At 39.7% G+C, this 25,143-nt stretch overlaps 1 protein-coding gene across 1 annotated transcript in view; it reads left to right on the top strand.

The window, feature by feature from the left end:
- Window positions 1-16,989, top strand: part of LOC141297536 (alpha-tectorin-like) — a 42,188-nt gene extending 25,199 nt beyond the window's left edge. The window contains exons 9-31 of the mRNA XM_073827957.1: window positions 3,054-3,177; window positions 3,347-3,625; window positions 3,754-3,849; window positions 5,646-5,799; window positions 5,926-6,179; window positions 6,274-6,420; window positions 6,497-7,076; window positions 7,186-7,769; window positions 7,883-8,447; window positions 8,551-9,155; window positions 9,272-9,824; window positions 9,956-10,161; window positions 10,293-10,502; window positions 10,797-10,985; window positions 11,067-11,356; window positions 11,683-11,954; window positions 12,630-12,749; window positions 12,835-13,019; window positions 13,299-13,456; window positions 13,971-14,216; window positions 15,692-15,854; window positions 16,218-16,320; window positions 16,426-16,989. Of these exons, the coding sequence (XP_073684058.1) occupies window positions 3,054-3,177; window positions 3,347-3,625; window positions 3,754-3,849; window positions 5,646-5,799; window positions 5,926-6,179; window positions 6,274-6,420; window positions 6,497-7,076; window positions 7,186-7,769; window positions 7,883-8,447; window positions 8,551-9,155; window positions 9,272-9,824; window positions 9,956-10,161; window positions 10,293-10,502; window positions 10,797-10,985; window positions 11,067-11,356; window positions 11,683-11,954; window positions 12,630-12,749; window positions 12,835-13,019; window positions 13,299-13,456; window positions 13,971-14,216; window positions 15,692-15,854; window positions 16,218-16,320; window positions 16,426-16,529 (6,187 nt within the window). The 3' untranslated portion in view covers window positions 16,530-16,989. The remainder of the gene's footprint in view (window positions 1-3,053; window positions 3,178-3,346; window positions 3,626-3,753; window positions 3,850-5,645; window positions 5,800-5,925; window positions 6,180-6,273; window positions 6,421-6,496; window positions 7,077-7,185; window positions 7,770-7,882; window positions 8,448-8,550; window positions 9,156-9,271; window positions 9,825-9,955; window positions 10,162-10,292; window positions 10,503-10,796; window positions 10,986-11,066; window positions 11,357-11,682; window positions 11,955-12,629; window positions 12,750-12,834; window positions 13,020-13,298; window positions 13,457-13,970; window positions 14,217-15,691; window positions 15,855-16,217; window positions 16,321-16,425) is intronic.
- The last annotated feature ends 8,154 nt before the right edge of the window (window positions 16,990-25,143 follow it).

The raw sequence follows: 25,143 nt of genomic DNA, 5'->3' as shown, positions 1-25,143 counted from the left end.
TATTTTCCGATCCTGCCTGACTGACTTTAACGCTTTTGGTGCATGCTCGGGCATTTGAAACAATAGGTTTACAGTAAACCTATTGTTTACTTAGTAAACCGTTTACTTCAAAACGCAAGCGTCAGTCAGTGTTGTCAGTGTAGGGCAAACAGCTCTGTCCACGGTTCTGAATCAACCGCGCTTAGGCCTAACTTACATCATGCAAATCATGATGAAAACAGAATAACTCACATAACAATCATAAAAAAAATAGTAGCTGGTGCGCTGTCATCACTCCTCTTCGTTTGTTTTGTAAATCCAAATTGACTGAGTTTTGGCTGCTTTCTTTTTGACATTCTTATTAGTATCCACAGAGTGTTCCAAAAAACGAATAAAGTATGTTTTGAACTTGAAGTTAAGCTAACATTCAAATACCAATTCAGTGAGAAGTTCAAGTGGTGACGTAAACGTAGTAATTTCAGTGCAGCGCTGCCATGCATGGATGGTCACAGCAGGAACCTTAATGTACAGAAAATCAAAATCTATATGCGACACAAAAAATGGAAAGTGTTTTAGAGCTCCCCCTAAATGTCTCAAAGTTTGGTTGTGTTGTGAGAATTTGCAGCGCGTTTCCGTATTTGTGTTTGCGTTGCGAGGATTTGCAGCGCCTGTGTTGTCAAACTGATGAAGATGTTTTCTTAATTTGTTGTCTTTTTTCTGTTTGCATGTGTTTTCTTAAGTTTGCAGCGCGTTGGCCTCTCTCGGCCACTGTACATTGAGGTCTAAGATGACGGAATGTTTTTCATAAAAAGTTATCATAATGTAATGTGTTACCAAAGCTAAAACATGTTAACAGCATAATTTTTAGGATGTTTTGATGATGTTGTTTAGGTAACAGATTATACAATATTCTAAATAAAATAATGTAAATAGACATTGTTTCATGATAACAAAGCTGCCACATTGGAAAATGTTATAAGGATATCACTGAGGTCTCAAATGACAGAATATTTCTTACATTTTAACTGCATAATTTTTATGGATGTTTTGAGGATGCTCTGTTATGTAACAGATTATGTTTTAATGTTTAAAAACATTGCCACAATATTCATTATAACAAATTAAGAAAACTTGGTTCCCCAAAAATCACCACCATCGTTTAACTTACCAATACTATTTATAAACTTTTATATAATTTTTTATCAGTTTTTTCTAAATGTTATCTTAACAATCGGAAGAACATTGTAAGAACAAAAAATAAACTTTAGTAGAATGTCTAACATTTTCACTAAACATTTTAACATTTAAAATGCTTATCTTATCTTTAAAGAGAACATTCTGAGAATGAAAATAAAACTGCCCATTGAAAACTTCAAAATAACATAAGGGAATAATCTTCTATGAATGTTATAACTACACATTCTTAAAATGTTTTTAAAGAACATTATATTGCCTTTTAGGAGAACATTTTGAAAAAAGAAAGAAAAAACTGCTAGAACTCTGCCTGGTAATGTTTTTAGAACATTTTTTTAGAACCAAAAAATTCTAGCTTGGTAAGTATGCAATATAAATGAGAAGGAAAGGACAATTGTCTAAAGATGTGGTGCTTGGTTCTAAATAACTCTGTATTAAAGTGTATATAGATTGTAACAGACGGTTAATCAGAGTGAAATAACAAACCCTGGTGCATCTTTATTAATAGTAAAATCAATACCACCACTATTTCTCTGATTTCCTTAAACTCAATTTTTAACATCAAACCGTTTCCAGACCCAACCAGTACAGGCAGAAAATGACTTAATAACGTGCACGAGTCAAAGTGAAAACTGATAGCATTCATGATTTAGCACAAATAAGGTGTTTTTTTCATGATAGGACCCCTAATTACAGAGTTTTTAACAAAAATTTTGAACAAAACTATTCAAAATAAATAGACAAAACTAACCCCATATTTAATCAGTGGTCTATGTTGCAAAAGGACTCACAGGACTGACATTTTAAATCCATTTTAAACCAATTTTCATAATAAAAGGAGATGTTCAAACTCAAGACAATATGTCTTAAGCTTCGAATAACCTAAAGCACAAATGTAACAGGAGTGATCTAACTATTTCATACTACATATTTTTACTTCATTTTTCTGAAAAAGCATAACATTAATCAGGTCAGCAACATTTATTTTCTAATATTTCTGAACAACAGCTCCCCCTGTTGACCCCTGCTACAACTACAATGTCCTGGATGATCCATGGAGATCCACCAACAATCAATATTCCTCTCAAATAATGTGTGACTATTGGGTCAGCTGGAACGGCTGGTACCGTCTCTACATTCAGGGTCAGAGCGTTCAGATGCCAGACACATGTGTTTCTGAGTATAGCTGCGGCACTCATGCTCCACTGTGGCTGAATGGAGGACATCCAACAGTTGAGGATGGAGTGGTCACTCGAGATGTCTGTGGTCACTGGGAAAATAACTGCTGCCATTTCCAATCCAATCCCATTAAAGTCAAAGCCTGTCCAGGAGATTATTATGTCTATGAGTTTGTGAGTCCAACTACCTGTGAAATGGCATACTGTGCAGGTAAATATATTTACCTGTAAATATATTAAATATATTAATTTTATTATTTTTTTTAATGTAAATTGTTTTTTAATGTAATATTTATAATTTCTTCCAGATGCAAGCAACATAAACACTACCTCTACTACTGTCATGCCAGAGACAACCACAATCGAAACCTCAACCACAGAGACTACAACAATGGACATTATGCCTGGTAATGTACTGTTATAATCTGGAGGATTATTGTTTTTCATGAGCAAATCAGATCCATGTTTTGTGTTTGTGATGCATTTAAATACTTGATTAAGCTATATAGGCTATCATATAATTTTAAAATGGGCAAAAGGTAATCACAGCTAATATACGGCCATAAGGCGGCATTCTTTTTGCAAATATTATGATAAGGTAAATGAAGCTGAAATGTTAGAGTTGTCAGCAACTGAAATCTGTGTTGTCATTAATAAATGTTCAATTTTTATAATTTTTTCAGTCAGTAGCATCATTATTACGGGGCCATTTTATCCATTTGGAAATGGTGACACAGTGAATGAACGAATTGATGATGGAGGTTCATCAGTTATATACCTCCAGCAGCCGTTCATATTTTTTGGACAAACATACAACCAAATTTATGTAAGTCATTTTGCAATGGGGTGATTTTGGATGCTGTGTGTCTGTAACTGGAGACTGTAAAAATTAAATGGGGATGAAAAATGAAAATTACAATTAATTGAATTTAAATTTCAGGTTTGCATCTGTTATAAGAAACTTGCACACAATAATCAGTTCTCTTCAATTTTAGGTCAACAACAATGGACACTTGACATTTGATGGGGCATGGTACAGCTACTCTCCATACCAGTTCCCAGCCTATGGAGGGAAAGACCTCATTGCTCCATTCTGGACAGATATTGACAACCGTAGGAAAGGTGCTATCTCATATCAACAGTACACCTCTGATAGTGTCCTTACGCAGGCCACCCAAGACATAAACCAGTACTTCCCTGACTTGAGTTTTTCTGCTTCATGGGTCTTTGTTGCAACATGGGATAGAGTTGCATACTTCTACGATTCAGCAGCAGTAAGTAGCCCAATTTGGTATCATGGAAACCTTCATGTGTCCATTAAAAAAAAAAAAAAAAAAAAATACCACATTTTCTTGCTTAACTTAAAAAAATATTCTAACCTTTTTTTTTTGTCTTTTTTAAGGAAACATCTTTCCAAGTGGTTTTGATTACAAATGGCCAACTCACATTTGTTGTAATGAACTATGGTGCAATTGCTCCAACGAGTACATATGTACAGGTATGCACAAGATGACAAATTGATTTGATAGGTATTGCATTATCTGTGACTAACTCACAAAGTAAAAAAGAAAAAAAAGCTTGCACTTGGGTTGGGGGGACAGACCGAACAGAGGGAGAAAGGAACCCTACTTTAATGTCCACATACTTACTACTCGCTCCAGTAGTCTTGCGAATGCATCATGTGTCCACACATTACAGATCCCTTAAGAATACGGACAGAGCAAACGGTCTCACAATGAGTGAATGTGCTGGCTCCTCACTCCATGCAAAAAATGCATCAGTCATGCATATCTTTAAGTTTTCAAATGGAGACATGCAATACTTGAAACATTTCCTTAACTCAAGACACAGGTGCCTATCCCACATCCCTTGAGAATAGGGACAAATATGAGTGAAGCCTTCTCATTGGAAACTTGTCACAAGTTGTCTTGCTGAGACAAATAACGCAAAGGTTGTGTGTGTCCTCAGGTGTCAGAAATCCTAAAGACAAAGAAAGTTTATGACGTGCATTACAGGTGCCCTGTTATAATACTTAATGTATTGAGCTGTGTGGTCCAATGGATTTGGAGGGTTTTTTACACATGCTTAAGGCAGTGGTCATGGTGATGGCATTTCCCATAGTGTCCACTAGAGGACGCAGTGCGAGTTCCCTTTAAGGGGAATGCTGTTTAAATGCTTGAGACATTTAATAGACTGTCTATATCCATCAGTTTACGATATACTGTTGTAGATAAGGTTTGATCAGCTTTCAAAACTTTAAAGGAAGCTCTCTTTCATTAAATTCCATATTAAATTTAATCAAATCACAAAAACTATTTATATTATACAGAACAAGATTGTAGTTCCTCCTTTGAACCCTTAAAAAGTCTAAAAATGTTGTTGAAAAATATCTCCAATAACATACCTTTCTTTTAAAACCCCTATTGTTAGCATTGCATTTGCATTTGCGAAAAGCAATCATTTTCATACAGAAACTAATTTTTGGTATATATCTTGCCACATCTACCAACACAGCGAGTGGGTTCCTGTCTTCCCAACCATTTAAATAAAACCCCAAAGATTCCAAACCTAGTTCTTGTTGGAAGTTTCTATATAAAATAACCACATCCACAAAGACTAAATACGTTTCTTCGTTAGGTAATTGTATAGACTATACAGCATTTAGTGGCTTGTATCTTCTAAATAAGATGGAATATTAACCACCAAAGGATGCAAATGTGTGGATAAAGGTTCCATCAATTAATTTATTCCTGCAACAATTGGTCTTCCCAGTACATAAGATTTATGAACATTGGGAAGAATGTAAAAATGGGTTTTATTGTATAATCATTTTAAAGTGATTGCATCCTCCTCTTATATACGATTAATAAAATTATCAATTTAAGAAAGAAATTGATGATTTTGTTAGTTGTATACATGGGATCAAACTCAACATCTCATAAAAATCACTATTAGACAATTTTTGCATTATTTTCATATGATAGTCACTGTGTTTGATCTATACAAGAACTTTTTGTATTCATATTTTATCTCTGTCTCCTCTGGATATACTTTTGTCAATTGTCAACTGCGTAACTGATCAATTATTGGTTGATTGAAAATATGTGTTGACAATAATAATCGGATATTAAGATGCATTGTGCACCCTTTGTTTTTGCACTTCACTATAATGAAGAAGATTGCTATCTTGGCATGTAATCCTTTTTTTGACACAAAATAATAATTTCAAGTATTGAGGTTCTTAGTCTTTTTGGAATAATGTACTATACAGACATCTGTCTTCTTTATTATTAGGCTGGTTATGACACTGTCGACTCAAGTCACCATTTCTCAATTACTGGATCACTCCAGAATGACATCACAAGTCTACCATACAGCAGCAATGTCAATGTGCCAGGCAGATGGGCCTTTAGAACAGATCATGGAACACGTGGTTGTCAATTTAATGGTAACGTTTCCTCCCTGGCTGCGTGCAGTGTTTGCTATTTGCACAATGAATATGACCTATATGTGAAGAATTCCGTTAATTTAACAAATTATTTTAGGTGTTAAATCCGTGAACTCTTTGTTATAGGTTTTCAAGTGCAGCTGGGAGATTCTTTCTGGAGTGATGACGCCTGCCAGGAAAGATGCACCTGTACCAGTAGAGGCCTCCAGTGCAGTTTTGAGCCCTGTTCTTACTCCCAAGCCTGTCGTCCTGCTGCTTTCCAATACTCTTGTCAGAATATTCAAAGACAAACATGCACCATCTCCGGTGATCCTCACTATTACACCTTTGACAATCAGATTTTTCACTTTCAAGGAACATGCACATATGTTTTGTCAGAGGTTGGTAATGCTGCCATGGCTTTATATTTATTGTAGAACAATTTTTACAAGATTGGAAATCCTTCAATGATTCAGAATTTTTGTCATTCTACAGGCTTGTGGATATGGTTTGCCGTATTATCGCATTGAGGGCAAAAATGAGCATCGGGGTAGCACGCATGTGTCATGGACTCGGATGGTTAGAGTATTTGTCTATAATGAAGAAATTGAACTGGTCAAAGATCACTATTATGAGGCAAAGGTAAGTATCAGTGTGTTGCTGTAATTTTGAGTTTAGCCTTCCATTTTCCTAATTATTTTTTGTCAACATTATCAAGGTTAATGGAGCCTTCATAGCAACACCATTCTCCCTCCACAATGGCTCCATCCAAGTCTATCAGTCAGGTTTTTCCCTGGCCATCAGCACAGATTTTGGTCTCGTTGTTACGTATGATGCAAATAGCTACGTCACCATCTCTGTACCTTACGACTACCAGAATTCCACCTGTGGTCTGTGTGGGAACTATAACCTACATCCTGAAGATGACTTCCGTTCAATCTCTGGGGAGATCCTGAGCTCAGATGTTGACTTTGCTAACTCTTGGAAGGTAGAGGGAGACACAGATCCTGAATGCCATGATGTCAGTTGCACAGGTCTAGGTTGTATGGGTTGTACCACTGATGAAATTAGCCTTTACAGTGACACAAACCACTGTGGACTCCTTGGAGATATTTGGGGCCCTTTTGCACCTTGCCACTCCGTGTTTTCGCCAGAAACCTACATACAGAACTGCGTCTATGATCTTTGCTTAGGAGGAGGGTACCAGCCCATTCTGTGCCAGGGTCTCAATGTGTATGCTGCTCAATGCCAACAGCAGGGTGTACATCTAGGGCAGTGGAGACAGCCAGGCTTTTGTGGTAAGAGCCTCGTTGTTGTTTCATTTAACTTCATGTAACTTAAATATGTGTGCATGGTGAAAGATCACAAAATTTGATGAACGTTCTTTCTTCTACCCTCCATTTCCAGAGATTCAATGTCCTGAGCACAGTCATTTTGAGTCCCAAGGAACAAGTTGTCCTGCAACTTGCAGCAATCCCTCTGCCCCAATAAACTGCCCCTTGCCCAGTCAGGAGAGCTGTATTTGTGATGATGGGTACATCCTCAGTGCTGGGCAATGTGTGCCTGAAGCAAACTGTGGCTGCGTCTTTGAGGGCTTCTATTACTCTCAGGGACAGTCAGTAGTGTTGGACGAGAACTGTGGGAGGCAATGTGTTTGCAATGGCAGGTCAATGGATTGCTATGAGCACCAGTGTGGTCCAGCGGAAGTGTGTGGACTCCATAATGGTGTGAGGGGCTGCAGACCCATCAGTTATGCTACCTGTTCAGTTGAAGGCCTGGGTTCATACTACACCTTTGATGGACAAACTTTCAGATACCCAGGAGCTTGTGGACTGACCCTTGCAAGAGTGATGGGACCATCCCAACTGCCATACTTTGTATTGACAGTGGAGAAAGTACCCAGAGGCCTTCAGGAGTTTTCCAGGTTCCTGAAGTTTGAAGCAGGGGGAACTCATGTTTCCATTGAATTGGGAGAAGGCAGCAATGTACAGGTTAGCAAAAATGTTTTTACACCTTGTACACCTCAGCCTTGTACTAAAATTAGTTTAACTATTTTTCTTAAACTCAAATGTTAGATCAAAGTCAGACTTTTTTTCCTCCTTAGGTGGATGGACAGATGGTTGGTCTACCCATCAGTGTTGGTTCCAGTCAGATCCATATCTATCACAGCAGTGTAAGAGGATTTGTTTTAGAGACAAACTTTGGAGTGACCATTAGAGCTGACTGGCCGCACATCGTCCGAATCACTGCACCAACCACTTACAATGGTACACTTGGAGGTCTGTGTGGGAACTTGAATGGAAACATTGAAGATGAGTTCTACAGCCCAGATGGTGTTCTGCTGGATGACTCCCAGCTCTTTGCAGACAGCTGGCGTGATGGATCCCTGTCAGCCCACTGTGAAGACCCAGCAGACATTTGGGAACCTGGACTTTATCAGAACAGGAGTGAGTTCAGTGAACACTGCAGCATCATGGCCAGGAATGATGGACCATTTTCTGAGTGCAGCAGAACACTAGACCCGTGGCAACGGATCCAAGATTGCATTCAGATGCTGGAGCGGACAGAGGGTGCCGGGAAGGCTCTATGTGAAGCCCTGCGAGGCTATACACTGCACTGCCAACAGAACGGCATTGCAGTTGGAGACTGGAGGAGTATCACCCACTGTGGTTAGTATCTTGTAATGTGATACGATTTTCAGAGTTGAAACTATGTTTTTTAAAAGCGTCGATCATTAATTGTCTGTTCCATGTTCTGTCTTAATCATCACAGATCCCAACTGTCCAGCCAATACTCATTTTGAACTGTGTGGCACATCCTGTCCTGCTTCCTGTCCTAGTCTGTCATTTCCATTCCAGTGCACATTGCCATGCCAGGGAGGCTGCCAGTGTAATGATGGACTGGTGCTGGATGGAGATCGCTGTGTTCCTCCCACTGGTTGTGGTTGCCGCTATAATGGCCGTTATCGCCAGCCTGGAGAGCAGTTCTGGCATGGTGAAGAATGCCAGTTCCTGTGTGTGTGTGATGGAATCACTGGAAATGTCCGTTGCACACCATCATCTTGCAGGGAACAGGAAATTTGCCGTGTGGTGGAAGGAGAGTTTGGCTGCCATCCTCGTCCACATGGTAACTGTTATGCTTCTGGAGACCCCCATTACATCTCTTTTGATGGAACCTATTTTGACTTTCAAGGAACTTGTAGATATGTGCTGGCCACAGTATGTAATGATACTCGCGGACTGCCGCACTTCCAGGTGGATGCGAGAAATGAAGCATGGAATGGATGGCCAGTGTCAATAACTGTTGAAGTTTTTGTCAATGTCTCTGGGCACCTTGTGCAAATGTCACAGGAAATGAACAGTTATTCTGCTGTTAAGGTAAACAAATCACACCAACTGTTATTTGCCATGGAATATATGTGATATGAAAAACATTGTTGTAATTGTTGATACGACTGTTTTGTATAAACAAGCTTTTCTGTTTCTTCAAACAGGTTGATGAAGAAATCAGAAACCTCCCTGTCTACCTTGACTCTGGTCGAGTATCTGTCTACTCCACAGGACAGTTTATATATGTCTCAACTGACTTTGGTTTCAGTGTCAGTTATGGTGGCTCCTGGGAGGTAAACATTGTTGTGCCAGCAGACTACAATGGAGTTATGTGTGGCATCTGTGGCAACTTCAATGGTCATCCAGAGGATGACTTCCTCACTCCTTCAGGTGCTCTAGCAACTTCAGCAGACCAGTTTGGGGCAGAATGGCTGGTTGAGGGTGACACAGCATGTCATGGCTGTGGAGACCATTGCCCTTTGTGCCCAGATGAGAGCACAACTCAAGCCTTGTGTGAGATCATCAGGGACATTCACGGACCTTTTAGCTTCTGCCATGGTTATGTAGATCCACAGGCCTACTTTGATAGCTGTGTGTTTGATGTGTGCATCTCTGGTAATCATAATGATGTCCTGTGTCGCTCTGTCCAATCCTATGCGAGTGCTTGTCAATCTGCCAATGCCATTGTCTACCCCTGGAGAGAAACTGCATCCTGTGGTAAGTGGCGTTGATTTAAAAATTTATTGTTTTATTCTTTCAAGGGGTTTCCCTTTTTTATCTCAAACACTGTAATATTCTTAATACTATTAAATGGATTGTACAGATGTATTTTGCTGTTGCATTTCCAGTTATGGACTGCTCATCGAACACCCCAAACAGCCATTATGAGGTGTGTGGCACAGACTGTGGTCATACATGTGCTAGCAGCATTGATGCTAGCTGTGAACACACATGCTCAGAAGGTTGTTTCTGTGATGATGGATTTGTGAGGAGTGGAGGACTCTGTGTACCAGTGGAGCAATGTGGCTGCTTGTATGATGGATTCTACTACAATGTAAGGATTAAAGCACTGTTTTCATTCAAGCACTATCACATAGACAATGGATAACGAGGCACACAACCTACAAAATACTCACTGACATCATGTTACAAAAATATAAATTTCATTAACATTATGTTTTTTAGATTGGTGAACAGTTCTGGGATTCAACATGTTCACAACACTGTCAGTGTTTTGCTCCAAATGATCTACGGTGCTCCACATCTTCCTGTCCACCGGCCATGGAGTGTGCAGTCAGAAATGGACATCGTGACTGCTACAGTCCAATGTCCACCTGCACAGTCTGGGGTGACCCCCACTACATCACCTTTGATGGAGCTGTGGCCCACTTTCAGGTAAACTGAATTAGAAGTATCATAAATTAGTAAACTCTGCTGTTTTTTTGTAGACAGTTACTTCAATTGTTTTGTGTGCCAACAGTAGGGGGGCAACTGATTTAACAGTTAAGGGGAATTAAGATTAGGAGGGTTAATGGTGTTACAGTGTACGTATTTTAGAAAATATATTTCTGAAGATTAGTTGATTTATAAGTTTATATAATGTCTTGCAAAATATTTCTAGATTTGAAGTTGCATCTTTGAGGGAAGTGAAAGATGTAATGGAGATGTATGTTGTATTAATCCTACCAGGGAACATGTTCATATGAGATTGTCCAGACCTGCGGCAATGTTACAGACAGTGATCTGGAGTTCCGTGTGGTGGCCACCAACAGGCACCGTGGGAACAATGTGGTATCATTTGTGTCTGCAGTGGATGTTTGGTTGTCTCAGAATGGACAACAGACTCACATCACTATTGGGCAGAACAGGAGAGTTAGAGTAAGTTATATTTTAAGTGGTGTCAAAATAAATACATTTTCTGTCTTTTTTTAATTACAATGTCCGATTTTTTTTCTGTAGGTTGATGGGAATGCCGTCGACACACCAGCATATCAAATAAACGATCTTGTAGAGGTACACGAGGAGCAGGGATTTGTAATTCTAAATGCATTCAATGAATTCATTGTCCAGTTTGATGGACATAGCAGCCTTCTAATCAGAGTGAGCAAAATATTCCATGGATCTCTATGTGGAATGTGTGGAAATTTCAACGGTAATCCTTCAGATGACAAAGTGATGCCCACTGGAGATCTCGCTCCTGATGACAATTCCTTTGGCCACAGCTGGAAATCAGACACTAGCATTCCAGGGTAAGAACCATAAGAGTTCAGGACAGTTGTTTTTGCATGGTGGGTAATGATTAAAAAAATCTTAGGTTTGTTTTTATAGAACATGAAAAAAAGATCAGAAGGTTTACTTTTTTACATTTGTTTACTTTTAGTATTTTGTTGAGTCACCACTCAATATCCAATTTAAAAATCTCCCCTGAAAAGTCCTTGCTTAAAAACCAGCTGAGAATCACTGTTTTTGTCTAAAATATGCAGGAACAGCAGATTATGTTAGTTGTTGATGTGCAAACTCTTTCTGTGCTCAAGTGATGAAATGGTATAGGCATTCATTTTCATGTATTCTTCAGCTGTGGTGCCAGAGACCAGCCCGGTAATCCTGATGAGTGTCCATCCAGACAGAGGTATTCTGATCTCTGTAGTATTATCACCAACACCACTGGTCCCTTCCAGACCTGCCATCTTCATGTTGACCCTGCACCTTACTACTACTCTTGTGTGTATGATCTGTGTCTCTACACACGTGCAAATGGCATGTTATGTTCAGCTGTTGAGGCCTATGAGACCGCTTGTGTCACCTTGGATATACAGATCCCAGAATGGCGCTCAGCTCTGCGGTGTGGTAAGTAATAATTTCAGAACAAATTATTTTGTGATCAATGTTAACAAAAAATGTAGGTTGCTGAACACTTACAGTGCTAAAAGAAAAAAAATACCTAAACTAACTTAAGAGCTAACTTTTAAATAAAGTAGCAGTGTTGGGTAGTAAGCTCACTTGTAGGATGCAAGAGTGGTTTTATTTGTTCACAGGTAAATATCCACTTTACCCAGTATTGGTTTTGACCTGTTACTGTTTTGAAAGTGAGAAACTGCTTCCAAATAATTTAGTTCAGGAATTTTTCAGACAGCTCATTCAGACAAGCTATGCTTTTCAAAATAGCAGCACTACATTAATGCTACTGCCCAACACTGCTTGTCACAAATTGGACCAGATAGCAAATCCTGTGAAACTGCTATACATTTCACATTTAAATCTTGGAGGTAATAAAACAGACAGCCAAGCAATTAAAATGTGATGGTTAGGTGGATGAAATGTCTGTTTGAGAAACCCTGACCAATTTTATCTAATCTGAGTAATATTCACTAGAATAAAGATTAATAATATTAATAATAAATAATAAAAATTAACTAATCATTCTGGCAGCTCAAAATGTTAAGCTCTGGTCACTCTCTTTAGAGAGTTAAAACATAATCCAATTTTTTTGTGGTGTATTTCATCTGTCTGTGCTTCTCTTAGATGTGAGAGATCGCTGCTCTGAACTCAGCTGCTCTGAGGATGAATGGTGTGGGAAGAAAAATGGTGTTTATGGCTGTATGTGTAACGACGACCTACCCAGCCCACCAGCTGACTCTTTCGGTTCGTAACATTCCACACTAAAATGTGAAACCATTGCTTTTCTTTTCTTAATATTTTCATTTTTTAATGTTTTTTATTCTCTCAGATTTCTCAGAAACATGTGAAAGCAGCTCTGGCTCCATGTCTGTGTCTCGCTGTCAGCTGTTTGAGGCTGGTTTTTCAGCTGATGTCTTACACCTTAATGATCCCAACTGCAGGGGAATGGTCAGGAATGGCAGAGTGGATTTCCATTTTGATAACGATGAACACATCTGTGGTACAAATCTTCTGGTAGGACTAACTATTATTACTACTATTCAAATACACCATCCAAACATTTGTAGTGCCTGACAGAACCAACAGAGTTACCACCAGGGAAATATTTGTGAGAATTTGAAATGACTTTAGGTCTGTGCCCTGCGTAAGAGTACTTAAGGATCTGAGATGCCAAACTTTTTAGGTTTTGAAGTTTCTAATGTTGTTTTGATAAAAGTTAAGAACATTTTTTTTTTTTGTTACCTTAAATTCAGTTTAGGCTAAATAACAAATTGTTATATATGTTGTCCACAGGCCAATGGCACCCACTTTATCTATAGTAACTTTATTCTGGGGACACCGAGGTTAGAAGGTCTCATCAGCAGAGAAAAAATCCTTAAGCTTTCTTTCAGCTGTGTTTATCCTCAAACACAAACACTTACCATGCATGCGGAAATCAACCCATTGGAGACGTGAGTGTCAAATACTTATTTCACTTTAACCTGTTTTCATATCTGTAGCTTTCACAACAATTACATACAATAGACAGCTTGTCACTGCAGCTTTATAAACTCTATACGTAAGCACTGCTGCTTATATGCTTAGTAATTTACTCCTGCATCGAATGCAAGACTGTTATTGTCAAGACATGACGCCTAGTATAAACCCTATGATTGCTTATTTAATTAAGTCAGAGTGTTCACTTATCTTTAGATGTTGATTTCAGATGTTTTCGGAAAGCAAGTTGCAAACTGCAAGAGCAAACACTGGCCAAGTATTTGAATATTGAGTCGCAAGTTCATTGGCTGCTGATACAATAAAACCCAATTAGCTACGCCATGTACAGTACTTAATGATGTGATTAGGAGATTGAGTTCAATTTTAAGATAGATTTAAGAAGATTGTGTTACGTTATTAATATCCTTTAAACCAAAAAATAACCAAAAATAAGTAGAATTTTAACAGTTTTATCCATTATTTCCACAGCATTGTGCACAAGACTCTTCCCGCTGGTGAAGGGAGGTATCAGGTTCGGATGATTCCATATGAGGATGATGAGTTTACCCGGCCCTTCACTGGTTCAGTGGATGCAGAGCTCAACCAGCAGATGAATGTGGAAGTTCGTGTTGAGGGGGTTGACAGCCGCCAGTTTGCCCTGGTGCTGGACACATGTTGGGCTACACCTGTGAATGACCCTGATTACAGTCTCCGCTGGGATCTCATAATTAATGAGTAAAGCATTTTTTTAGTCTTCTTTATTCCATTAAGCTTAGCCTTAAAGTGGTCCTATGATGCTCTTTTACAAAGTCTTTATTTTGTTTTGGGGGTGCACTAGAACATGCTCTCAAGCTTGGTGGTTCGAAAAACTCTTTATTTTTTACATAATTTACATTATTACAATAGCTTTCTCCCCAGGCTGGCACAAATGGCTCGATTAGTTCTGGGCTTGATGAAGGTCCACCTTCTGAAAAACGGAATGTGTTTTGATTGGTTTGCAGTCCCACTGCGTTGCAATTGGAGAACAGCTTAGACGGTGTTTCAGTTCTGCCACACCCCTTCCCAAAGCAGCAAGCTAGATTAAAGTCATTCTTACATTTCAAAATCACATCGGATCACTATGGTAGGCTTTTATTGACCCCCGACGCCCCTCCGGAGCCATATGAGGCACTTTTTTTTTTTTTATTTTGGGTCGACTTGTTTTGGACTGATTGAGAGAAACACTTGTCTGTGCCGTTCAGTCTATGCCGTTCTAAAGCTTGGGAGTGCCAGGATTATTTTTAATAAAACTCCAATCGCATTCGTCTAATAGAAGGAAGTCATATACACCTAGGATGCATGGAGGGTGAGTAAATAATACGCTACAGTTGCGTTGGTCATATTGTCAGCCTGCGAGATCACCGATACATGATATTATCATTATTGTGCAAATTTATTTAATTATTTACATGCCTGAAACCAGCTCTAACATAAGGTTAGTGAAGCTATCAACACTGTATGATGACTGATTTCTTACCAAACACTGCACGTTTACAGCGTGGCTCCGACGCAGCCACCGATGATCTTCACTTTAATCATTGCTCGTGTTTACATCAGCCGCGGCTCCGCATGTGTTTCGACCCTCTATACCGCACACGTCAACGGCGCAGCTCCAGCAGGGCTACCGGAGCAGTTCGCGGACACTTTAGTCAATGTTTGCATTTATATGAGCTGCCCTGTGGCTGGCTGAAGCATCCAAGAAGCGACTGTCCATGCTACATTGCTAAAGTTAGGCCAACCCCCTACCTCGTCCCTCCCCACTTGCCAAGTTTTTGATTCTGTAGGCGGGATTTACGTTGTGACATAATACCATCTGGAAAACAAACGCTGTAGTCCAAATGAGCCGTTTGACGTAGTTCTTGAAAAAGGATTTTTAAAAAACTAAACATCTCCCTTTGGAGTGGCCCAAACATACACACCACACACGGGCTAAAATACAAAAAGTTAAAAAGTATAATAGGACCCCTTTAAGTTTAATGGAATAGATAATCAGATAATTTATTAAAGATAATAAATAATCAGATTATAGCCTTGCATACTTTGCTTTCGGTGTTTCAGATTTAAAGTAAGCTACAAGAATACACATTTATACAAATGTGTGGTGATTTATAGGAGCTAATTTTGCAATTAATGTTTCAAAATAAATCATTTGTTATTATTGCAATTTTCAGGTGTCCCAATCCAAATGATGACACAGTGGTGCTGCTGCAGAACGGCGTCTCAGCATCCAGCCGTTTCTCCTTCAGGATGTTTATCTTCACTGCAAACTCCACTAAGCTTTACCTGCATTGTGCTGTTCACCTTTGCCTTCTGTCAAACAATCACTGCTCATTGGTGAGTTCATGAAAACTTTCATAATTGGTAATATTCATAAAATGGTAATATTTAATTTTTTAAACAATTTGTCAATGTATTAAATCTATCTAATTTATTAATTATGTAAGCCAGTGTCTCTGTTTGTTTGTCAAAGTGTTAATATATAGAGTATCTATAATAAAATGTAATGGGTAAATGTAAAGGAATACGAATATGCAGTTTATAAATTTTTGTGTCGATCAAACACTAACAAAGGTCGGTATGGTGGTAAATTCTAATGTTCAAGGCTGCTAAAATACTTCTTTTGGCTGCCCTCTGCTGGTCACTTTGTGCACTCCATGTTTGTTCAATGATGTTTATTATTGCTCTTTTCTCTTTCAGGACTGTAACTCTGGACACTATTGGAGAGAGCGCAGGTCTCTGGACTTCCATGACAGTGCTTCCATATCTATGGGTCCTCTTGTGTTGTCTGAAGGAAACACAGGTAAACATTTAATTAAGTTTAAACATTTGTAAATGAAGGTTTCTGTTGATTTCTGCTGTGAATACATTACAATTCACTGTGTTGCATTATATTCCCTGTTCACAGATAAGTGGGTCCCAGAGCAGGTGAAGGCATCTGCAGCTTCTTGTCTGTGTGCTTCTCTGATGCTGCTACTTGTTCCTCTGATGAGCGTCTTGACCCTCTTTTAGTTTATTTCCACAAAAAAGGTGCAGCTTTTTTTAAATGCATATTGTCTATATGTGTTCTATATGTGTGTAATTAATGTGGTGTCATAATGATTTAACTCTTTACCTTAGTTAAGTACTGTACTGCATTCATTCTGTTTTACTTCAGAGGATGTTCTGCAATAACAAACAGAATTGTGTTAATTCAAATCATGCAAAAACATTAAGTCATTTCTGTTCTGCAGTTTCTTTTTAAACTGTAACTTTTAGTAAATGAAGAAAAAAATGCAATAAAAGGCTGATTGTCAGAAATAGCTAAACTGAAATATGTGATATTTTGTTAGTAGAATATTATGATTCCTTTCTTTAAGAATGATAAGTTAAACAATTTTTATATTCTGGCACAATATTTTATTTTGACATTTATTGTAGGGAATAGACAATAGGGTTATTAAAATTCAATGTGAATAAATAAGCAAAATTAGTTTGTTGGTTATGTTCTTTTCAAGTCATTTCCTTTCAGTAATAGTGTTATCTTCCTTTGCAGTTGCTTTGCTTATTGTTCACAGTGATGAATATGATAAAATGCATGAGAAGAGTCTTGCCATTCAATTTTCTATTCTAAAGGTTTTGAACAATTGTTTTGAATTGTCTTTCTTTGAATGTAAGATGGGTTGAGTTTCAGTCACCAGTCAGATTAACAAAAATATGCATTGTTCTAGTTCTTAAAGAAGGTGAAGAGAAACTGAAATTGAGGAGTTGGTAGGAGAGAGTGCATTTAGTGTGACACAAAAATTCAGAGAAGTTCATGTCTGAACAGCCATTTGAAAGTCTTTTTGAATATTCCTTTAAATCCATTCCTAATAGTTTCATTAGAATGCTGCAAAAATCATTTGAAATATTTTCTGTGATTTAAAGCATTGTTGACTGCATTTCTGCAACATTTTACAGCATTTTTCTTAATTCTGATACATTTCTTCTTTTCATAGAAATCTTTGGAACTGACAACATTTCAAATTTGTTAAATTTGATCAAAACAGTGTTGGGTGTAACGCATTGCGTTTAATGTGATTACATAATCAGATTACTTTTTTTCAAATAACTAGTAAAACAATGCATTACTTTTTAATTTACACAAAAACAGTTACTTTTTCAAATAATTAACACTAGTTTTATACACTTTATTTTCCCATGTATTGACAGACAGCTCTCCTGAACCCATGTTGAGAGAAATGTTGCATGCCCTATGTAGAACGCTTACTGTAACTCTAGACTAAATGTGAACAAGCACAAAATCAGAATCAGTATTCCTCAAAATAAATACAAAAGTGAAATGCAAACTATATGATGCAAACACATATATATATGTATGTGTGTTAAATAATACAAATATTTTGTTGTGTGTTTAATCTCATTTGCTGTTGACCTTCGATGATCCAGTTTAACCATATTAATGAACAAAAATGCCTTAGGAACACGCTTCCTGCATCCTATTCTTCAATTGAAAGGTTCATTTGAGCTGTGCTGTCTACTGTACAGACATGAATTTACATTTCCTCCAGCCTCAGGCTTATTCATTTCACTTTTGGCATGAAACGGATTTTACATTTGCCAAAAATAGAACTTTCTATATTAAAAACAAACAAACAATCCCAGCTCAGATTAAAAAAAAAAAATGCAAAAGTGACGTAACACATCACTTGCTATACAAGTAAATCAGTAACATAATTAGTTTGTTTTTTAGGAAGTAACACAATGTAATGCATTACTTTTAAAAGTAACTTTCCCTGACTAAGCAATCAGCAGTGGTGTTAGTTTTGTGGCTTTCACTGTAAATAAGTTCCTGCCAAACGTGTCGTCAGAATAAATATGTGAGCCTAAGCATAAAGTATGATTAACATGCTGGTCATGAAAGAGATTATTGACCTGGTATGGCATAGTATAGCTGATTCATTCAGTCAGTAGGTTTTTGAAAAAGGAGGTCATGGTAATATGATTCACCTATTAATGTGTCACATATACTTTAGCTCAAATCTTATTGGATTATTTGGCTCATGGATTATTTTGGCCACTTGTGATAATGTGCATAAACTGCAATCACCAGGAATTATCATAGGAAAATAACTGAGACTAAAATATAAAAACACTGTTAATGCAGTGGTTACAGTCATGTACTGTATAAAGCTCTTGGTGAATCTTGTTCAACTGGTCGCAGCAGTTACTGGAAAAGTCACTTTCGGTGATTGTCAGCTGCAGTTTAGTGACGTGATAAAGAAACTTTGCAGCATAATTGTCAGGTGGTTTTCTGAAAGTCCTACAATGTATAAAAATGTCAAGAAGCCAGACTATCTAGATGACTAAACAAATGAGATAAAGTCACACTATGCTGTAGAGAATAGAGTTTTTATATATTGGTAACAAGTTCGCTGCGGAAGAAGACTGAGGTAGAATCAATTCAATTAAAATATAGTTGTCATTTATCATTGCTGCACTTGCTCTTGTGTGTGTGTTTTTGGTTAAAATTCATGAAACCTAATGCCTTAAAGGAGTAGTTCACTTGTCTTTCTTTCTTCAGTCATAAAGAAATGTTTTTTTTTGAGGAAGCATTTCAGGATTTCTTGCCATAGAATGGACTTCTATGGTGCCCCCGAGTTTAAATGTAGCTTCAAAGGGCTCTAAATGATCCCAGCTGAGGAAGAACGGTTTTATCTAGCGAAACAATCAGTTATTTTCTATAAAATATTTACAATTTATATATTTTTTAATCTCAAACGCTCGTTGTGCCGAGCTACAGTAGACAAGACGAGCATTTGAGGTTAAAAATTATATCTGTCACAGGGAGGAGTCTGGGAGGTGCGGATCCATTTGCAAGGCTTTATTGAGAAGTGTCGACAGGCAAGAATAATCACCAGAAAACAGGAACAACGTAGGTAATCCGGGAAACAGTTCGATAGACATGCAATGGTCGCAATGGCAGGAAGCAGGAATCATCAACGGGGTACACAGTCCAGAGTCATACACAGATAATCCAACACAGAGAAACACGCTTAGAATTATGACCATAGGAACAATAAGACTTCGCCAGGTGGCTGTGTGTGTGAGTGGCTTAAATGCATGTGGGTAAATGATAAACAGGTGTATGCAGCAATCAGTTCAGTGGGAAACGAGGAGCAGCTGTGTGCAGGGATTGGTGCAGTGGCTTATGGGGATTGAAGTCCAGAATGTGTGTGCAAGAGTTCATGATGAGATAGACCAGATACGTGACAGAGCCCCTCCCCAAGGAGCGGCTTCCAGACGCTCTAACCACATAATACAACCTGGAGGGTGGTGGAGCGGAGGCGGAACAGGGGGAGGGATGGAGGGCCAGGTCCGTGTAGGGGTACTGGAACCACGAACTGAGGCGGAGCCGACGGAGGGAGAAGCCATGGTGGGGGAATGGTTGGCTCCTGCATGGGGCCGACCGACGGAGGTGGAGCCGGTGGAGCCCGAAGCGGAACCGGAGAGTCGATGGTCCTAGGTGACACTGAGGATCCGGAGGGCCAAGGCCGAGCCCAAGGCTCTGGCGACCCCGGCGGAGATGGAGGTCCGGAGGTACGCAGCGGAGCCGGAGTGACAGAGGATCGAGGCTGTGCCCACGGGAGGGAGGAGGTCCACAGAGCCGGCAGGACGGAGTGACGAGGCGCAGCCGGAGGAGTAGAGTCCAGAGGCGAAGGTGGGGCGCCGACTGACCGGGGCGGAGCCGGAGAGACGATGGAGCCCGGAGGAGCTGGTGGGCCGACGGCCGACAACGGAGACGAGGGAGCACAGAGCCGGGGTGGAGCCGCAGGGTCGGAGGGCCAAGGTGGAGTCCAGGACTCTGAGACTGGAGGTGATGGTGAGGGGTCCTTCAGTCTGGACACCGATGGAGACTGGCAGTCCCACGGCAAGTCCTCTTCACCGAAGGTGGCATGTGGGTGAGCAGAGGGACTGTAAGGAGACAGAGGTGGCGGAACTGGAGCAGCAGGGAGGGTGGGTAGGAACAGTCCATGCATGAGGTCCGTGACCAGAACCGGGCAGACAGGAATCTCAGGATGACTGGATGGAACCAGCGGAGTCTCTGGAAGGCTGGGCGGAACCAGCGGAGGCTCTGGAAGGCTGGGCTGAACCAGCAGAGTCTCTGGAAGGCTGGGCTGACCCAGCGGAGTCTCTGGAAGGCTGGGCTGAACCAGCGGAGTCTCTGGAAGGCTGGGCTGAACCAGCGGAGTCTCTGGAAGGCTGGGCTGAACCAGCGGAGTCTCTGGAAGGCTGGGCGGAACCAGCGGAGTCTCTGGAAGACTGGGCGGAACCAGCGGAGTCTCTGGAAGGCTGGGCGGAACCAGCGGAGTCTCTGGAAGGCTGGGCGGAACCAGCGGAGTCTCTGGAAGGCTGGGCTGAACCAGCGGAGTCTCTGGAAGGCTGGGCGGAACCAGCGGAGTCTCTGGAAGGCTGGGCGGAACCAGCGGAGTCTCTGGAAGGCTGGGCGGAACCAGCGGAGTCTCTGGAAGGCTCGGCGGAACCAGCGGAGTCTCTGGAAGGCTGGGCGGAACCAGCGAAGTCTCTGGAAGGCTGGGCGGAACCAGCGGAGTCTCTGGAAGGCTGGGCGGAACCAGCGGAGTCTCTGGAAGGCTGGGCGGAACCAGCGGAGTCTCTGGAAGGCTGGGCGGAACCAGCGGAGTCTCTGGAAGGCTGGGCGGAACCAGCGGAGTCTCTGGAAGGCTGGGCGGAACCAGCGGAGTCTCTGGAAGGCTGGGCGGAACCAGCGGAGTCTCTGGAAGGCTGGGCGGAACCAGCGGAGTCTCTGGAAGGCTGGACGGAACCAGCGGAGGCTCTGGAAGGCTGGGCGGAACCAGCGGAGGCTCTGGAAGGCTGTCTTGAGGAGCGGGCTCTGGACATCGCTCTTGTGAAGCGGGCTCTGGACGACGCTCTTGTGAAGCGGGCTCTGGACGACACTCTTGAGGAGCGGGCTCTGGAGAACTGGACGACCCCAGCGGAGATTCAGGAGGGCTGGGCGTCTCCAGCGGAGACTCTGGAAGAGCAGGCTCTGAGCGAGCGGTCACTGGAGGGCGCTCTGGCGGCGCAGTCACTGGAGGGCGCTCTGGCGGCGCAGTCACTGGAGGGCGCTCTGGCGGCGCAGTCACTGGAGGGCGCTCTGGCAGCGGAGACTCTGACTTGGGGGTAGCCATCTTGTGCTGTGGCTCAACCTCACCCACAGTAAATGGAGAGCCACACAACAAAAGAGCCAGATCCATGTAGTAATGCAGAGTCCAGTCAGGTTCAAAATTTGGCATGTGGGAAGCCAATGGCTCTGAGAGTCCTCCACGAAAAAAAATCATGAGGCACGTCTCATCCATCGACGACAGATTTGCCAATTCAATGAAGTCCATAACAAAATCCTCGATTGTCCGCTCACCCTGCTTGAGCAGCATGATCTGTACCATGGGGTTCGTGCTGGAACCGGATGACACCATACTCACTGCTGGATCCTTGCAGTGGCGAAGTCTTCTGTCACAGAGAGGGTCAGAGACGTGCGGATCCATTTGCAAGGCTTTATTGAGAAGTGTCGACAGGCAAGAATAATCACCAGAAAACAGGAACAACGTAGGTAATCCGGGAAACAGTTCGATAGACATGCAATGGTCGCAATGGCAGGAAGCAGGAATCATCAACGGGGTACACAGTCCAGAGTCATACACAGATAATCCAACACAGAGAAACACGCTTAGAATTATGACCATAGGAACAATAAGACTTCGCCAGGTGGCTGTGTGTGTGAGTGGCTTAAATGCATGTGGGTAAATGATAAACAGGTGTATGCAGCAATCAGTTCAGTGGGAAACGAGGAGCAGCTGTGTGCAGGGATTGGTGCAGTGGCTTATGGGGATTGAAGTCCAGAATGTGTGTGCAAGAGTTCATGATGAGATAGACCAGATACGTGACAATATCAATTGATATTCTTTTATAGGAAATAACCCATCACTTTGCTAGATAGTCCCTTCTATCCTCGGCTGTGATCGTTTAGAGCCCTTTGAAGCTGCATTTTGGAAGTTCAAACTTGGGGGCACCATAGAAGTTCATTATTTGGAGAGAAATCCTGAAATGTTTTACTCAAAAAACAAAATATCCTTACGACTGAAGAAAGAAAGACATGAACATCTTGGATGACAAGGGGGTGAGTACATTATCTGTACATTTTAGTTCTGAAAGTGAACTTCTTTAAATAATGCAACATTTATTTGACTTCGTTTTTAATAAATAATTTGTATGAAATTACGCTTCTACATAAGAAATAATAAAAGTAGTAGAAGTAATGTTTATTTACTTAATTTGTTTAAAATGTATTAAATATAGGAGGTAATAACAACAGTAAAAGTAAATTCATAGTTGATACATCTATACATCTATATATGCGATATTGTGATAGAAGAATATTATAATTTCTTTCCTTAACCGTTCTAATTGTGATATTATTTAAAAACTATAATAATATTAATATTCTGGCATAATAATATTGTATTCTGCCATTTATTATGTGGTATAAATGACATTAAAATGGAGTCCGAATAATGATAAAGATAAAAATTTGTTTTTTTTTCTTTCTTTCGCAGGCATTTCCTTTCAGTAAAAGTAAGAGAAAGACAACTGATGATAGTGTTATCTTTTTTTTGCAATCATTTTGCTTTTTGTTCGTAGTGATGATAAGATAAAATGCATGAGAAGAGTCTTGCTATTCTATTTTCCATTCTAAGCGTATTGAAGAATTTTTCCGCACTGGTTGAATTGTGCTTTCTTTGAAGGTTGAGTTTCAGTAACTGGTTAGATTAACAAAAGTATGTATTGTTCTAGTTCTTAAGGTGAAGGTGAATAGAAACTGAAATGAAGGAGTTGGTAGGACAGAGTGCATTTGCATAAGTTCATATCTAAAAAAGTCTTCTGACATTCTTCTTAAATACTCTAATATCGTACTAAAGCCCCGTAGATCCATCCCTGATAGTTTCATTAGAATGCTGCAAAAGTAATTTGGAATATTTTGTGTGATTTACATCTTAACTGCATTTTTGCAACATTAAGATTTAAATTTTTAAAAGCATTTTATCTTTGGAATTGACATAAAAAATATTAGATGTCTGTATTTATAAGATAACTACATTTGATCATAAACAATCAGCAGTGGTGTCATTTGTTAGTAACCAGGTTGTGTGAATTGTTATGTTCCTGCCAAATGCGTCATCAGGAAAGATACATAAACTAAAGCATAAAGGATAAGCTGCTGTTGTGTGTAGTTTAAACATGTAAAAGTAGTGATTGTGCTATTGTTCTCTGAAAATTAACATGACCTGGTGTAGCAAAGTATAGGTGATATTCAATTCAATATTCAATATAATACATATTATTGTGTCAGATATACTTTAGCTACAATTCTTCCATTTTACTTTAATTTGAAATTAGCTTGCTTATAATAAACATTCGGATATAATTTTGGTGGAATAGCAAACTGTTTGTTTAGTGATGAATTAGACAATATTAATCTTTTTGATTATTTGGCTCAGATTATTTTGTCCACTTGTGATATTATGCACATAATATGAAGTGTACTGGTGAATATTGTTCAACTGGTTGCAACAATTACTCCACTTTCAGTAAGTGACAGCTGCAGTTTGGAGACTTGATAAAGAGACTTTGCAGCATCATTGTCTGGTGGTTTTCTGAAAGTCCTACAATGTATAAAAATGACAATAAACCTGACTATCCAGGAGGAAACATATAAGATGAAGTCATAGTATGCTGCCCCCCCCCCCCCTCCTTCGGTCTTTAGGCAGATTGTACATAGTACAATGTAGCTGTCATTTTTCGATGCTGCTTACTTGCATGCTTCATTTAGTTAATATTAGTAATTCATGATTACTGCCTTTAATAATAATGTATTACATTGCATGGCTTCATAAAAAGTAAGCAATGATAATTTACTTAGTTTAAAATGTATTATTGTATGGGGAAGGAAATAATTTATAACCAAAATAACCAAAAACTCCTGTACTACAAGTATATCTGCACATTAAGAGAATTAATTTAACAGTGGCAGACATTTTTTATTATTATTATTATTCCTCTACATTTCTATTAGTCTGGACATTTTTAGTGCAGATATTACTGTCAGGAAACATTCATGTGCATCACGTGATTTTTGCAACATGTTTTTTTTGAGCAGTGGAGAAATGTAGAACATTCCTAAAGAGTGTAACTCTGCACCTCCGGTAAACCTGTAAATATAATGCTCACTTCCTCATATTTTCCAAGAACAGACTGGATTTTTGACTTTCAGTGAAATGATTGATTAGTTTTTTTTTTTTTTTTTTTTCTCATTTGTGACATTCTCGCTTTAGGGAAGTACCACCATTTGCATTTAGCTTATTTCTGTTTATTTTATGCTGTTGTTACAAATCAACTTCCATGAATATTTGTCTTTCATCTCAATGGTTTTCCTTTTATTTTCTATATCCAAAAATTAATTACCCATTAATTTGCTACTTAAGTAGCATGTTGTTTCCCAGCTGAATTAAAAGACCTCAGTTTACTATTGCACTTTAGTTAATTATCTAAAAATCTCCATCTTACTTGACCA

The sequence above is a fragment of the Garra rufa genome, chromosome 22 (assembly GCF_049309525.1).
Source record: "Garra rufa chromosome 22, GarRuf1.0, whole genome shotgun sequence".
Taxonomy (NCBI): domain Eukaryota; kingdom Metazoa; phylum Chordata; class Actinopteri; order Cypriniformes; family Cyprinidae; genus Garra; species Garra rufa.
The sequence above is the reverse complement of the archived record's forward strand: the minus strand, read 5'-3'. Positions and strand labels throughout refer to the sequence as shown.